Source organism: Apodemus sylvaticus, chromosome 23 (genome assembly GCF_947179515.1).
Source record: "Apodemus sylvaticus chromosome 23, mApoSyl1.1, whole genome shotgun sequence".
Taxonomy (NCBI): Eukaryota; Metazoa; Chordata; class Mammalia; order Rodentia; family Muridae; genus Apodemus; species Apodemus sylvaticus.
In genome coordinates, this window is record NC_067494.1 from 5,078,000 (window position 1) to 5,091,301 (window position 13,302).

The 13,302-nt window shown below is 34.0% G+C and overlaps 1 protein-coding gene across 1 annotated transcript; it reads right to left on the reverse strand.

Moving 5' to 3' along the window:
- Nucleotides 1–1,491: 1,491 nt before the first annotated feature.
- LOC127674238 (protein LEG1 homolog) lies at nucleotides 1,492–12,748 on the reverse strand. The gene is made up of 6 exons (XM_052170054.1): nucleotides 12,385–12,748; nucleotides 10,866–10,952; nucleotides 8,980–9,182; nucleotides 8,218–8,354; nucleotides 3,364–3,602; nucleotides 1,492–1,601 (listed from the first exon to the last, which is right to left on the reverse strand). Exons 1-6 carry the CDS (start codon nucleotides 12,746–12,748, stop codon nucleotides 1,492–1,494), a joined length of 1,140 nt encoding a protein of 379 aa, XP_052026014.1.
- Nucleotides 12,749–13,302: the final 554 nt, after the last annotated feature.

Below are 13,302 nucleotides of genomic sequence, written 5' to 3' on the forward strand. Positions count from 1 at the left end.
CTGCCTTACAAGGGACTACAATATAGGTTATACTTTCACAGCATCAAAGGGATGAAGGAAGTTTTAAATGTGGAAGTATGGGCGCATTTTAAGGAAGATTGTCCAAAAAGATAGGTACAAAGAACAGATCTGCTCCCCTGAAATCTACTCCCGATGTGAGAAGGGAAGGCACTGGGTCCAATCTATTTCCAATAAGAGACCTAACCTTGAATTACCAATTTAAGGAAAAAGTTTTGAAGTACTAATAGATGCTGGGGCTGATGTAACAATTATTAGAGGACAAGATTGGCCATCGGTGTGGCTCCTCTCAGGCGCTCTCCCTCACCTTCCAGGGACTGGTTATTCCAAAAATCCAAAAGAGAGTCCCAAATGTAAGATTTATGAAAGGTTAATGAAACTAGGGACTTAAGGGGGCATTACAATCTGGCTTACCTACTCCAGCTGCTGTTCCAAAATATAGGTATAAAATACTTAGGAAAAGTAACCAATAGCATTTGCAATATCCTGTTATGTTTGGGGGAGAATCTACAGGATAGTTTCAGTCCAAAATTGCATTTGCATGTATGGATATAGGGAGATTTATATGGACTATACAAATATGACTATATATGGAATAAATATTTATATGTATGGTTAATATATAGAATATATGTGTGTATGAATTGTGTGTATATATCATGTATTATATATATTATATATGGGTTCCATATATATGCATCTGCAAAACACTTTTTATTGTAGCTTTTAACAGAGCCATTAGAGTTAGTGATACCTACATTTTCAAATTCCATGCTCTACTCTCTCTTCCTATGCCTTTCCTGTCTAATTCACTTACTCAGATTTCCCCATTATCCCTTTATAATATCATATTCTATTATGTCCCCTATTACCTTATTAGCTACCTGAATTCTATGAAAATTTCTTTGGACTAATGAAAATTGATACAAATCCATGAAAGTGTGCTGCTTACTGGCTTCCTTCCCTTGACTTGCTCAGCATACTCTATTATAGAAGTCAGAACCACCAGCCTAGGGATGGCACTCCCCTTAATAGTCTAGGCTCTCCTCCATCAAACACTAAGAAAATACCTTCCAGGCTTACATATAGCCCCGTTTTATGAATTCGATTTCTTAATTTACGTACCCTCCTTTCAGATTACTTTAGGTTGTTTGAGGTTGACATAACTATCCAACACCATATCTAAATTTGGAATAGTTAAATGCACAAATTTTCACTAAAGAAATTAGGGATATAAAGACACAAATAAATAATGTAGGACATTCATTTTTATTCAAGCATTCAATACAATCAATGAATTTTTAGTTGGGTATATAGCTGTTGGCCTGAAATTACTGCAAGCCAATAAATTGAAATACAAAGGCACAGAAAAGATAAAAAGAATCAGAAATAAGTATAGAATTGTGACTGTAATATTTAATTACTATCTAGTATGGACTTAAATTTTCCATCTTGTAATGAAATCATTTAAGACTAGTGAAAAATGGGTTCTAAGAGCATCCGATTAATGATAAGACGTCCTAAAACACGACTTTTCTCTGAAGAAATCATAATCTTCTTCCAAATGAATAAAAATAGGCCACCTGCAAAAATTAAAACACATATATTTGAAGATAGCTAAGAAATTATAAATACTATTAAATATCAAAACATATAGATGGATTGTTTTTCTAATTGTTGAATTTGCAACATATTATTCCTACATGAATTTGATTTGGCAAAGCATTTGAGAAAATACACTGTGTTGGGAACCTGACAGCCCAAAGAGAGGCTCTTTAACCAAGAATCATAACCATCATAAATTTATAAAGCAATGCTTTAGGTGTAATTTACAAAATTATGAATTATTTCTATATATGATTATTTTATTTTGAAAAACTTTTAAGAAACATAGTGAAATTTTTTCTGCTCTTACATAAGACATTGGCATATTGTTTGAATGTTTTCTGAGACTAGCACTTGCTTTGACTTTACTGATGTACACATGAAATTCTCCCAACTTATTGTCCTGGAACTTCAGAGTCATTCTATGCACAGGCAATTAGAAACCCATGACTCTGAAGATTATTAACTCTAATATTAAACACATTTAAATGTTTAAATGCATGTTAGTAAAGAAATTATTATTAGTTTTATATTTTATTATTTACAAGTATATGTGAGCCTGAATGAATATATGCATATCATATTGAAGAAGCTACAAAGGTACCATTGATCAGCAAAATGTAGCGTTGAAAGTGTTTGTGAGCCTATGCTATCACAAGAGTCATGATTATTATACATTGAGCCATCTTTCTTTTCCCAGTACTTTAATATTTAAGGAAAACAGTTTTATATAGTTGATACAGAACTCCTGGAGGAGCTAAAGTTAAAGAATTCCTGAATGTGCTTCAGATTGGATAGGATATTTATAATTTAGATAGTTATTTTAAATTCACTGTATCTCTTTTAAAAAGTGCTGAAAGCATTACTTATTTCACATAGACATGGATTAGATAATGCTGAGAAATTGAGAAATACTCTTCCTTAGAGAAGAGCACACCACTTGGTTATTCAATACCAAATGGATAACCCCAAAACCATATATACAAGTATATTATTCAGATAAATTGTACTTATATATTTAGTATATGTATTTTCATTTGCATATGTAAAAATATTATGAAAAAGAGGACATATATGTGCAAAAGAGAATTAAAGAGTGTAAGAAGTCTATTCTTTGGAGGAAAGAGGGGTTCTTTAATTATAAATCAATAATTATACAAACATTAAAAAACTAAGAAAGACTGAGGAAAAACTTGAATAATCAAAATAGTCATTTAGAGATTTACCTGGTATGATATAAATGCCACCAATTTGCCAACTACATTTGTGATTTTTTGTTTTATTTTATTATTTTATTTTATTTTATTTTATTTTTACATTTTACTTAGTAGTTGCCATGTCACATATGTGGAGGTTACAGCACAATTTAGGGAGTTTGTTTTTCTTTTTCTACCATGAGATCTTGAGCTAGAACTTAGACTATTGAACTTGCACAACACATGCTTACACCTGAGGAGCCTTCTTCCCACCCTCACACCCTGGAGCTTCTAAATCTTTCAGAAATGTTCAAATATGAGATAAATTTTATATTATTACATTGGTGAAAATACACTACTATGATTTATGTGGGTTTTTATTGCTTAATTAATGATATGCTAGGCTTCTTCAAATTTGGAAATTACATTCTGTTTATCTAAGATATAATATATAAACAATAATTCCTGTTGAGTGAATTATTAAGCATTCATATCTCATGTGACTTTGACATATTTAGGATTCACTTATTTTTCAAACTCATACCTGTGATTTTATTTAGCTTAGAAAAGAGCTGTACTGAAGCATAAAATGCTTTTTCCCGTAGGCTGAAGTCCGTTTTCAGAACTGGATCCTCTCCATCTTTGAGTAGCCTGTGTGGGAAACCTACAAAGAATTCTTCTGAACTATTAAAATCTGAAGGGTATATTGTGGCCTCACAAAACTCCATGGTTGTTAGAAAGTCGAGGGCAAATTTTCTCTCAGAAAGTGAAGAAAACCGTGACCTAAAAAACAAGTTAAACAGAATGTCTTAAAAAATAATCCATTCTAAATGAAAATTAAGACCAAATGTTTATTTTTGTCCCATGTTGTCTTCCTTAGAGCTATTATGTAATTTGATGAATAGTTTATCCATCAAGCAATTGTGAACTGTGGCTGCCTGGAAATGAGCTCTCTCTGCACAAACAACACACATCCTTAACCACTGAGACATCTCCCCAGCTCCTCAAGCTTATTCCTCTTGCTTCATCACTAAATTTCTTCTCTAATTTCTATATATTCACTTTTCTATTATCAATATTTTTACATAAGAAGGTTAGTTGTAAATATAATTATGTGACCCACTATAACATGTAGACATCCAAAGATGAGAAGAGTGTTCATTAATATCATTGGAAAAGGGAAAAAGACATGTACTTAATGGCAAACTAAGTATGTCATATTACAATATTCATTCCTAAATTTCATTTTGGAGTGACAACTATAAAAATTAGGTTTATTAGTTAACAAATGTGAGTAATATCAATGGCCTTCATAAAGGCTTAAACCTATCTTCATTTTAAATAAGGATGTATTCATCATAGATAATTAGTTTCACAATGATATTTTCATTCCAATAAGTCATATGTAATCCAACCTTTCAATAATCATAATCCATAGCTGGTGTTATGAATGCAAAAATCAACTCCTAATATGACTGTTACAAGAAAGGATAAATCTTACTATGACTAGTAGGAGATATCCTACAAATATCTCTCTATTGACCAGAACATGATCAGAAATGCTCAAAACAATTAAAAACCAATAATATGAATATCAAGAAGATATAATAGGTATTCTATTTTAGTACTACCAGTAATAAATGTAAAAATAGTTTTGAAACCCTAAATCATATTAGATGATTGTGCATCAAGAAATGGAAAAATAAAAGTTTAAAAAGCATTATTGAATAAAAGATAGTAAATTCTAGCAAAATAATGCTTTGTGTATAACTCGATCTTCCATATATAATATCTAGGAAAAATTACTTTAAACTGGCTATTGAAAGATAATTTTTCTGATACTCTTCAATGTGTCTAACATTTATTCAATGCTCAGCATTTTTTGTTTATGAATATTATCAAATTCTTAACTTTATAAGAAAATCAAAGTATTGAAGATTAGTAAAAATATCTCAAAGTCAATGTACAACTCTGACACATAAGACTACCAAATATTAAGCCGAGCGGTGGTGGTGCACACCTTTAATTCCAGCACTTGGGAGGCAGAGGCAGGGGGATTTCTGAGTTCGAGGCCAGCCTTGTCTACAAAGTGAGTTCCAGGACAGCCAGAGCTACACAGGGAAACCCTGTCTTGAAAAAAAAAAGACTACTAAATATTAGACACTATTATATTATGAGCATGGATAAAGTACATCTCTATAATATCAAGAGGTTTATAATTACCATAATGTTCATATGGAGTTAATTTTTATCATAACAAAAATTAGATAGAAAGAAAAATGTTTAAAAATTCATCAGCCTTAAACCTTTTTTTTACTAGAAAGACATCTTTAAAGAATGAATTAGACCTGGACAAATGGTTCAGTAGTTAAAACAACTGCCTGCTTTTCCAAGAGACATGCATTCAGTTCCCAGCACCCACATGGAAACTCCAAGAACTGATGAGATATAACATGTGGACAAAACACCAATGCACATAAAATAAAAATAGTTTAAAAAAATAATGAGAGACCAAAAATTAAGAGTAATCCATATCTAAAAGTTCACACTTGAAACCAGCTTGTATTTAGATTCAGCAAATTGAAATGTGGATCAGAATCTTCCCACCTTAACTTCTTCATTACATAACACATGGCATCTGCACCCATGGCCATGGGTTCTGCATACACAGCTTCAACCAGGTAACAACGAAAGTAATATCACAAAATTGCAGTTCTGTTGTACATGCATAGATATTTCCCCTGTTTATTTCTTAAAAATCACAGAAAAACAATTTCTATAGCAGTGTTAACTAGGTATTATAATCAATCTCAAAATTATATAAAGCACCCATAAAAGTACACATTCATGTAAACACTTAATATTACACAAATTATGTGAATATTTATTGTTTTATTTTTATCCTGTTGTTTTGGGACCATATTTATCACAGACTAAGCTTGCTGGAAGCCTGCCCAGCCTTAGGGGAATGGGTGCTGAAGTGGGTCACAGCATCTGATGCACTTCAGAAGATCGATGATCTCTAGCCTTTTAATTCTTTCTTACCATTCTATGCCAAAACTTAACTGTTTATTACTGTTCTGTGCTTCATTAAGCACTGGAAAAACTTAACTCTTTATCTCTCTATTATGTGCATTATAATTCTCTGCACTTGATTAAGCACTGGGAAACTTAGGTCTGACTTTATAAACTTACTTTATAATTCTTTGTGTTTAAGCACTAAAACTTGAATATTGTTTATTTCATAAACTCTATATAATTCTCTGACAATTAACATATTATATAGTGGGGAATTAATTATCATATTTATTACTAAAGCTCATTTCTCTATTACCAAGAAGTCTCACCTCTAACCGACTAGGTGAGGCTGAGGTTTGGAGCAATTAACTTTTATTGAATCAGGAAAAGAGAGTCATGTTCACAAAAGGAAAAACTTTTACACAAGCAAATATGCATCTACACACATACATATTCATAAAAACAGACACACAAATAAATATACTTTCTCTAGGCCCATCCATCTTTCATACATATATATACACACATACATATTTGGTGGTTGCAACAAAACCCAAGTGCCAGCTCAGAAAGCACACTCATTCCTGATGAAAAATAAGCCCCAACAATTATTGCATAGAAAAAGAAATAAATGAATGAAACCCAAGTCTGTAAGAAAAAAGCCCTGTCCTTGTCAGTAAGAAGTACTGCTGTTACGCAAACCCTGCCCCATGGTAGGAAGATCCTGCCAACCCCGCCAACACTCTCTGCTCTCTCTTCAATTCCTTATGCTCTGGTCTTTTCTCCTCCTCCCCCTTCTCCTCCTTCTCCTCCTCCTCCTCCTTCTTCTTCTTTCTTCTTCTTCCCCTCCTCCTCCTCCTTCCCGTCCTCCTCCTCTTGCCCCTTCCCTCCCCCTCCTTCTCCTCCCCCTCCCCTTCTCCCTCCCTCCCCCATTCCCTTCCCTTCCACCTCTCCCCCTCCCCTCCCCCTGCTACTCCTCCTCCTCCTTCTTCTTCTCTTCCTTTTATTATTCTTCCTTCTCATCCTCCTCCTCTTCTTCCTCCTTCTTCTGCTCCTTATCTCTCTCCTTTAATGTAATCATTCTTAATTCTTGTATTTTTATCCATTTTTAGGAAACATAATCAAATGGTATTCTCATCATTGCTTTTCAAAAGTTCACACAAAGTTCAAACATACATTCAAATAATAAATTGAATAAGAGGTAACAACTGAGATGTTTACATATGTTTCCATTTGGGTTAATTATCTAAATAAACATTCATTAGCTGTCATTAGTTCTACAGGTTTATTAGAATTTAAATAAATAATTCTTTATCTAAGCTATCACATTATATCACGAGGCCTATCATTTGCCTGGTGTCTTCTTAGTATTGAAGTTTGTGTACCTAAACCCAGTTACTATTTTATCTTCTTTCCTTGCATATACAATAAATCATTTATTCCCCTTAACCTTTAGTTATCAGATAATAGTTTTACAAGCAGATAAAAATGAATATTTTACTAGATCATAAATTTGTTTGATGACTGCTTTCTAGCCTTCTGCAAATATCTCATAACACATGAAGACTTGCAGGACCTTAAAGGATTCAATAATTGCTAGTTTAATCTTAGAAATTCTATAGAATCACTACTAGGCTTTAGGAACTCACCTATTTGACTACATATATGTTACAAAGAATACATCTTTGTTGATCTGAAGAAAATCTGCCTAATAAGGTAGGCAAATGCCCAGAAATTGTCATATTAATTTTAAAATGGCAGGTAATGCATATTAGTTGCAAGAATCAATCCTGAGGTGAAATCTCTCAAGGCCTTGCCTCTTAGAGTTCATGCATCATAGTCCATGCACAAGAAGTGGACCATCTCAGGAAAGTCATCTGCTAGTCTTTAGCCTATCTTGTCATGAACTCATCATCTTCTTGCATGAGATTTATGGATACTGCTAACAGCTCTGTGTCACAATATCCAACAATATGGATGATTTTAATTATAGAGGGCCTAGAACCAGCATTCTATGGATAGTAATGAAAAATGTTTGTATGTGTGAGTGAGTGTGTGTGTGTGTTTGTATTTAGAAACCAAGAACAGAAAATTGTTTCTGCATTCATAAATCATTACTTATACCTCATACATTACTTTATATTAATTGGTATTATCAGAATATTCTGAAAGATCTGAACAAGTCCAACAAACCTTTCATTTTATTCCTTTCTGGTGTACCGAGTGACTCAAATGAATAGCAGATGGAAATGAAAAGAGGCTTCCTAGGACATTTGAGCAAACAGGACCATCAACACTGAGGCAATATTGTATACATTATTGCTTACAGTCCAAGTGAATAATGAACAGGTAGTTATGTCATGGAAAACAGATTTCTTACACATCACTGAACTTTGATAATCCATAATTGACAGCTGCACGATGGGCCTTCCACATTAGAAGGGTTGCTGTGCTTTCATCTGTGTCATACACAGAAGCATCTCCAAGCATAGACACTGGCTTCCTGGACTTCAGATACTACAGAATAAACAAAGGGATGCATGGTGATAGAACTCCTATCAAGCTTAAATAAATTTCATAACTTTAAGTCAATTGCAAAAACAAGCTACTTTGAAGTACTGCCTTACTTAATTGTATAGAAATTTATTATTATGAAGATAAATTTGATACTTAAATGGCATTTAATTTTGCTATTTGCTTTACATGCATTTTGTGTGAAATTACTTGCATAAATTTGGAAGTTGCCATATCATTTAAAAAATTTTTACAAACACAGTCATGCTAATTCACTGCTACTTGTCAACATTTCAGAATACCTCCCTGAATTCCAGAAGGAAAAACAATATCATTTTATAATTCTAGTTATGTCCTACATAAACATTAAGTTCAGTAATTTTTTTTTCGAGACAGGGTTTCTCTGTATAGCCCTGGCTGTCCTGGAACTCACTCTGTAGACCAGGCTGGTCTTGGATTCAGAAATCTGCCTGCCTCTGCCTCCCAAGAGCTGGGATTAAAGGCGTGCACCACCACTGCCCAGCAAGTTCAGAAAATTTTGCAACTACAACTGCAACTGGAGTGGAAGCACTTCTCTGACTTCAGACATGTGAGTCACATAAAAAAATCAATAATTTGATTGCTTTACCTTGTACAGAGTTATGGCTGCCTCCAAAGCAAATTCATCTGTTAAATTGCATTCTTCAATAGAATAACAGAAGTCAGGCATTTTTCCTCCTGGAGTTACTAGAGCTATCTGACGTCCTAAATCCTCCAAAACACCTGAGTCAACTGAAGCGAAGAAATTCATAGCGACCACAACAGCGCTAATGCCTGCAATAATCAAAGTGTCTAGAATTACACAACACAGAGTCAAAATTTGATTGACAAAATAATTGTTATATCTACCATTTTACTCTTTAATTTTCCATGAAAATTGTCAATTTTAATGTGTTTTTCTATATATTTCTTCAATTTTGTCAGAAATTTTCCATGTAAATTTTCAATTTTATCATAAAATGTTTTTACTTCCTTTTTCAAAAAAAAAAAGAGTGAAAGAAATAATTAAGGTTCTACTTAAATGATTTAGTCATATGCACCACAAGTCATTAGACTGAAATTCAACAAATTGAATTGAGAATCACAAAAGACTGGAATCACTTAACCAAATTTGCTTGAGATACTTAGCACACAGAACATATTTGTTTTTCAACTTTGTTCTATTGATCTCCATGTCTGTTTTTGTGATACTATACATATTTGTATATAAATAATTTAAATAATAGCACAATAATAGCACATAATATACATCATAGCATAGCTTTGTACTTCTAAGTGCAGTTTGTGGAGGCCTGGTCGCACCAAATGGACTGGTATTGCTGGTACAGAGGCATCATCTATCCAGCCCTACTACATTAGTTTCATGACTATAATTCTAGAACATAGCTTGGAATCTGGAATTGTGGTTCTAGTATTGCTTATTTTGGTCAAAACTGTTTTTCTATCCACTGTCATGGGAATTTGTTTGGGGTTGCGCTAAGACTGTAAATTACATTTAGCAGGGTGGTTGTTTTCACAGTAACAATTTTATCAATCTATGAGGATGAGAAGCCTTCCCATTTTCTTATTTCTAACTCAGTTATTTTTCTTCAGAGACTTACCATTTGCTATGTAGAGGCTATTCATTTTCTGGCTAGGTTTACCTGTAGATGTTTAATTGATTATGAGTATATTCAGAAAGATCTATGAGTTTTACTGAGAGCTTACTGTAATAGAATTAAGTTATTTTGCTGATTATAAAGCATGATAATTACTTTGAAAACTGCATTTAAATGATTCACCTTTCAAATGTCATCTCCAGTGGAATTTATGTGACAGGGTCTCTGATAGCCATGGAGGTCTATTGTACTATGATACAATGATATTTTTCAGTAAGACCCCAAATAACCAAGCTGGTGTCAATGTCTCCTCCAAAGCAATCATTTTGTCTATTCTTTTCAACAGAAGAAAGCTTTGGCAAAATAAGGATTTTACAGAAGAAGAGTTTAGGAATCAGTGTACAGAAGAAAGGATTTGAAAACAAAAGAAGAAAGAAGTAAGTTATTCACTTGAGCTGAGCTCTGCTATGGAAATGCTGATGGTGTGGTCAGGATTGAATTGAAGCATGCTTCTGAAGTGATTTAAAAAGGCTAGTGTCAGTAAAAATTAACCCAACAGTAGTTAATAGAATATAGATGAAAGGATGTAGAATAACCAAAAGAAACTCAAATTGTGAGGACATAAGGAGAAATTTACCATTTTTAACACTCAAGGCAATAATGCATTATGTATCTTAATTCAGCAAAGGCCTCAGTAGGAATTACCTTTATATATGTTTTGAATATTTTATTTGGACCAAAGGAAAATGGAGGGAAAATGTGTTTATTCACCAAGAAAATGACATGGTTTGCCTCAGCTAATCAATCCCACACCATATCAAAGCAACTATCATGTTTTCAGATCAGTTAAGGCATGTAGGGCAAACGTAATACTTACCAAACCAGCCACTCTCTGGTGATAGGAACAGAGGAATTTGAGCAGTATATGCACTTGTAGAAATATTGGAAGGGTCTGAATATCTTCCTGCAGAGAAAAAAAATGAATATGTCTACCATAATGTTTGGGCTTATAAAAAAGACTGGTAACCCAATCACAAAAGAATACACATGGAATGCAATCTCTGATAAGTGGATATTAATTAGCCCAGAAGCTCTGAATACCCAAGGCACAATTAGCATAACAAATGACTCCCATGAAGAAGTAAGGAGAGGGTCCTGATCCTGGAAAGGCTTGATCGAGCATTGTAGGGGAGTACCAGGACAGAGAAAAAGGAGGGAGGTGATTGGAGAATGGGTGGAGAGAAGAAGGCTTATGAGACATATGGGGAGGGGGAAACTGGGAAAGGGAAAATCATTTGGAATATAAACAAAGAATATAGAAAAAAAAAAGACTGGTAAGGAAGAGCAGAAAAGAAAATCAAAGGTAGGAGGGTTGAGTCCTTGCTGGCAAAGGCTGCATATGACATTGCATCTGCTGCCAAAGGCCTAAGAAGTTGGAAAGCAGTCAGTAAATCATGTAAACAATCCCTGTTGACTGAGCTGAACCAGCTGAAGCTCACCGTTTCCCTGCTGCCTCTGAAAGCCAAGTCATTCTTCCCATATAGGAGTGCTTTAGAAAGTAACTGCAATGAAAATAACCTGACTTTCTGCAGCAATGTGTGACATTCTGGTATTGCCCCATTCTGTGCATGGTCTGACCGTATTCACAGCCAATGAATACAAGGTGTGAAAGGATATTATGAATTGTGAAAGCTACTAAATGTAGAAAGTCTCTGTGGTAATGACTGAATGAAGACATTAGAGAACATGTATTCCATAAACAAATACAGCTAAAGAGAAGAAAGAAGAGAGATCATTCCAGAAACACTGTGCCTGCTGTAGCTTCTTCTCTCTAATTAATTGCCCCTCCTTGGTTGCTTCAGTATGAGGAATGAGTGGTTGAGTCATGTCTTCTCTACTTCCTTTCCAATATCTTGTCTTAGATTTTCTTTCTGTTCACATGAGACAAAATCTAGTTATTTTAGTAAAAGTATATTCTTGGCCTTATTTTGTAAGTAATTTCACAGTAAAGGGGCATTTTTTTTATCTTTGTCTGCCTTAATGAGAAGTCACAAGACAGAAGAAATTGTAGTACCAATTTCTCCAAGAAGACTGTTGGGTTGGAACAATATGTCTGGTGTTGCTAATCTAGAACAGATATTTCTACTCCATGCTATGTGCCTGTGTGGCTTATAGGACAAGGACTTTGTTCAAAGACTATGCTTCTAATAGCAGATAGTTTATGTAATGTAAAGGCAAGTATGCTATGTGGTATTGCTCAGTGATTTCATTCACTGAGCCATAGCAAGTTGTTCACCCTGTAAAGAAATGGCCGTGATAACAATAACACTTAAACACACTTACAATCTTAGTAATGACAATGAAGACTTGCTCAAAAAGTAAGAAAATGTACATACCTGTTGTGAATAACTTTCCAAAAGTTAAGGTAAGAGCCCAGAGTACATTCCCTGTATAATTTGATTCAAACTGTACAAAGTATTTGTTTGTTTGTGTTATAAGAATCTTATACATCCGTAGTTGATCCATATAATCCAAGATATTAATGATGATCTTGTTATTTTCTACTGGAAAATCTTCTATATTTCCACTGACCTCATCCCAAAATGGAGGGTAGTTTTCATTTATATCTGTAGATGACCCTGGATTTGGAGCCAATATAAAAGTAAAGAGGTTCAGGAATAAAAACATGAGAGTTGCATAAGCAGACCACATCTTCTCACTGTTCCTTGAGTTAGCTTCTGTGAGGACAGAGAAGCCCATTATAGAGCAGAAGTTATACAATCCTATACTGCTTGGAGGATGCCAAGTCTCTACACAAATAGGATACTGGCCAAAGAGCAGGTACAAAGCCCCTGAGCCAAGAAAGGGCACGTGCCAATACATATAATAAACGACTAAGGCTTATCGCGAAGTGCATCAAGTAAGGACTTTCATCCTTTATTGCAGATAGTGAAGTGTCCCATTACTTCTTGTAACATAACATAATATAACATGATATATCTGTAACATAATATATCATATTTTAAAATGTTATCTTCCAGCTGATACTACTAAAAGAGGAATAATGAGTATGAAGAAAGTAATTTATGATTTGTAGAGAATAAAGGCAAAATATTCTCTATGTATTTGTTGTTATCTTGATCATATAAAGTAAAAGAAAAGGAACCGCTAAACTGATTTCCAGAGTGGTTGTACCAACTTGCAATCTCACCAGCAGTAGAGGAGTGTTCCTTTTTCTCCACAACTTCTCCAGTACCTGCTGTCTCCTGTGTTGTTGTTGTTTTTTTGTTTGTTTGTTTGTTTGTTTGTTTTTA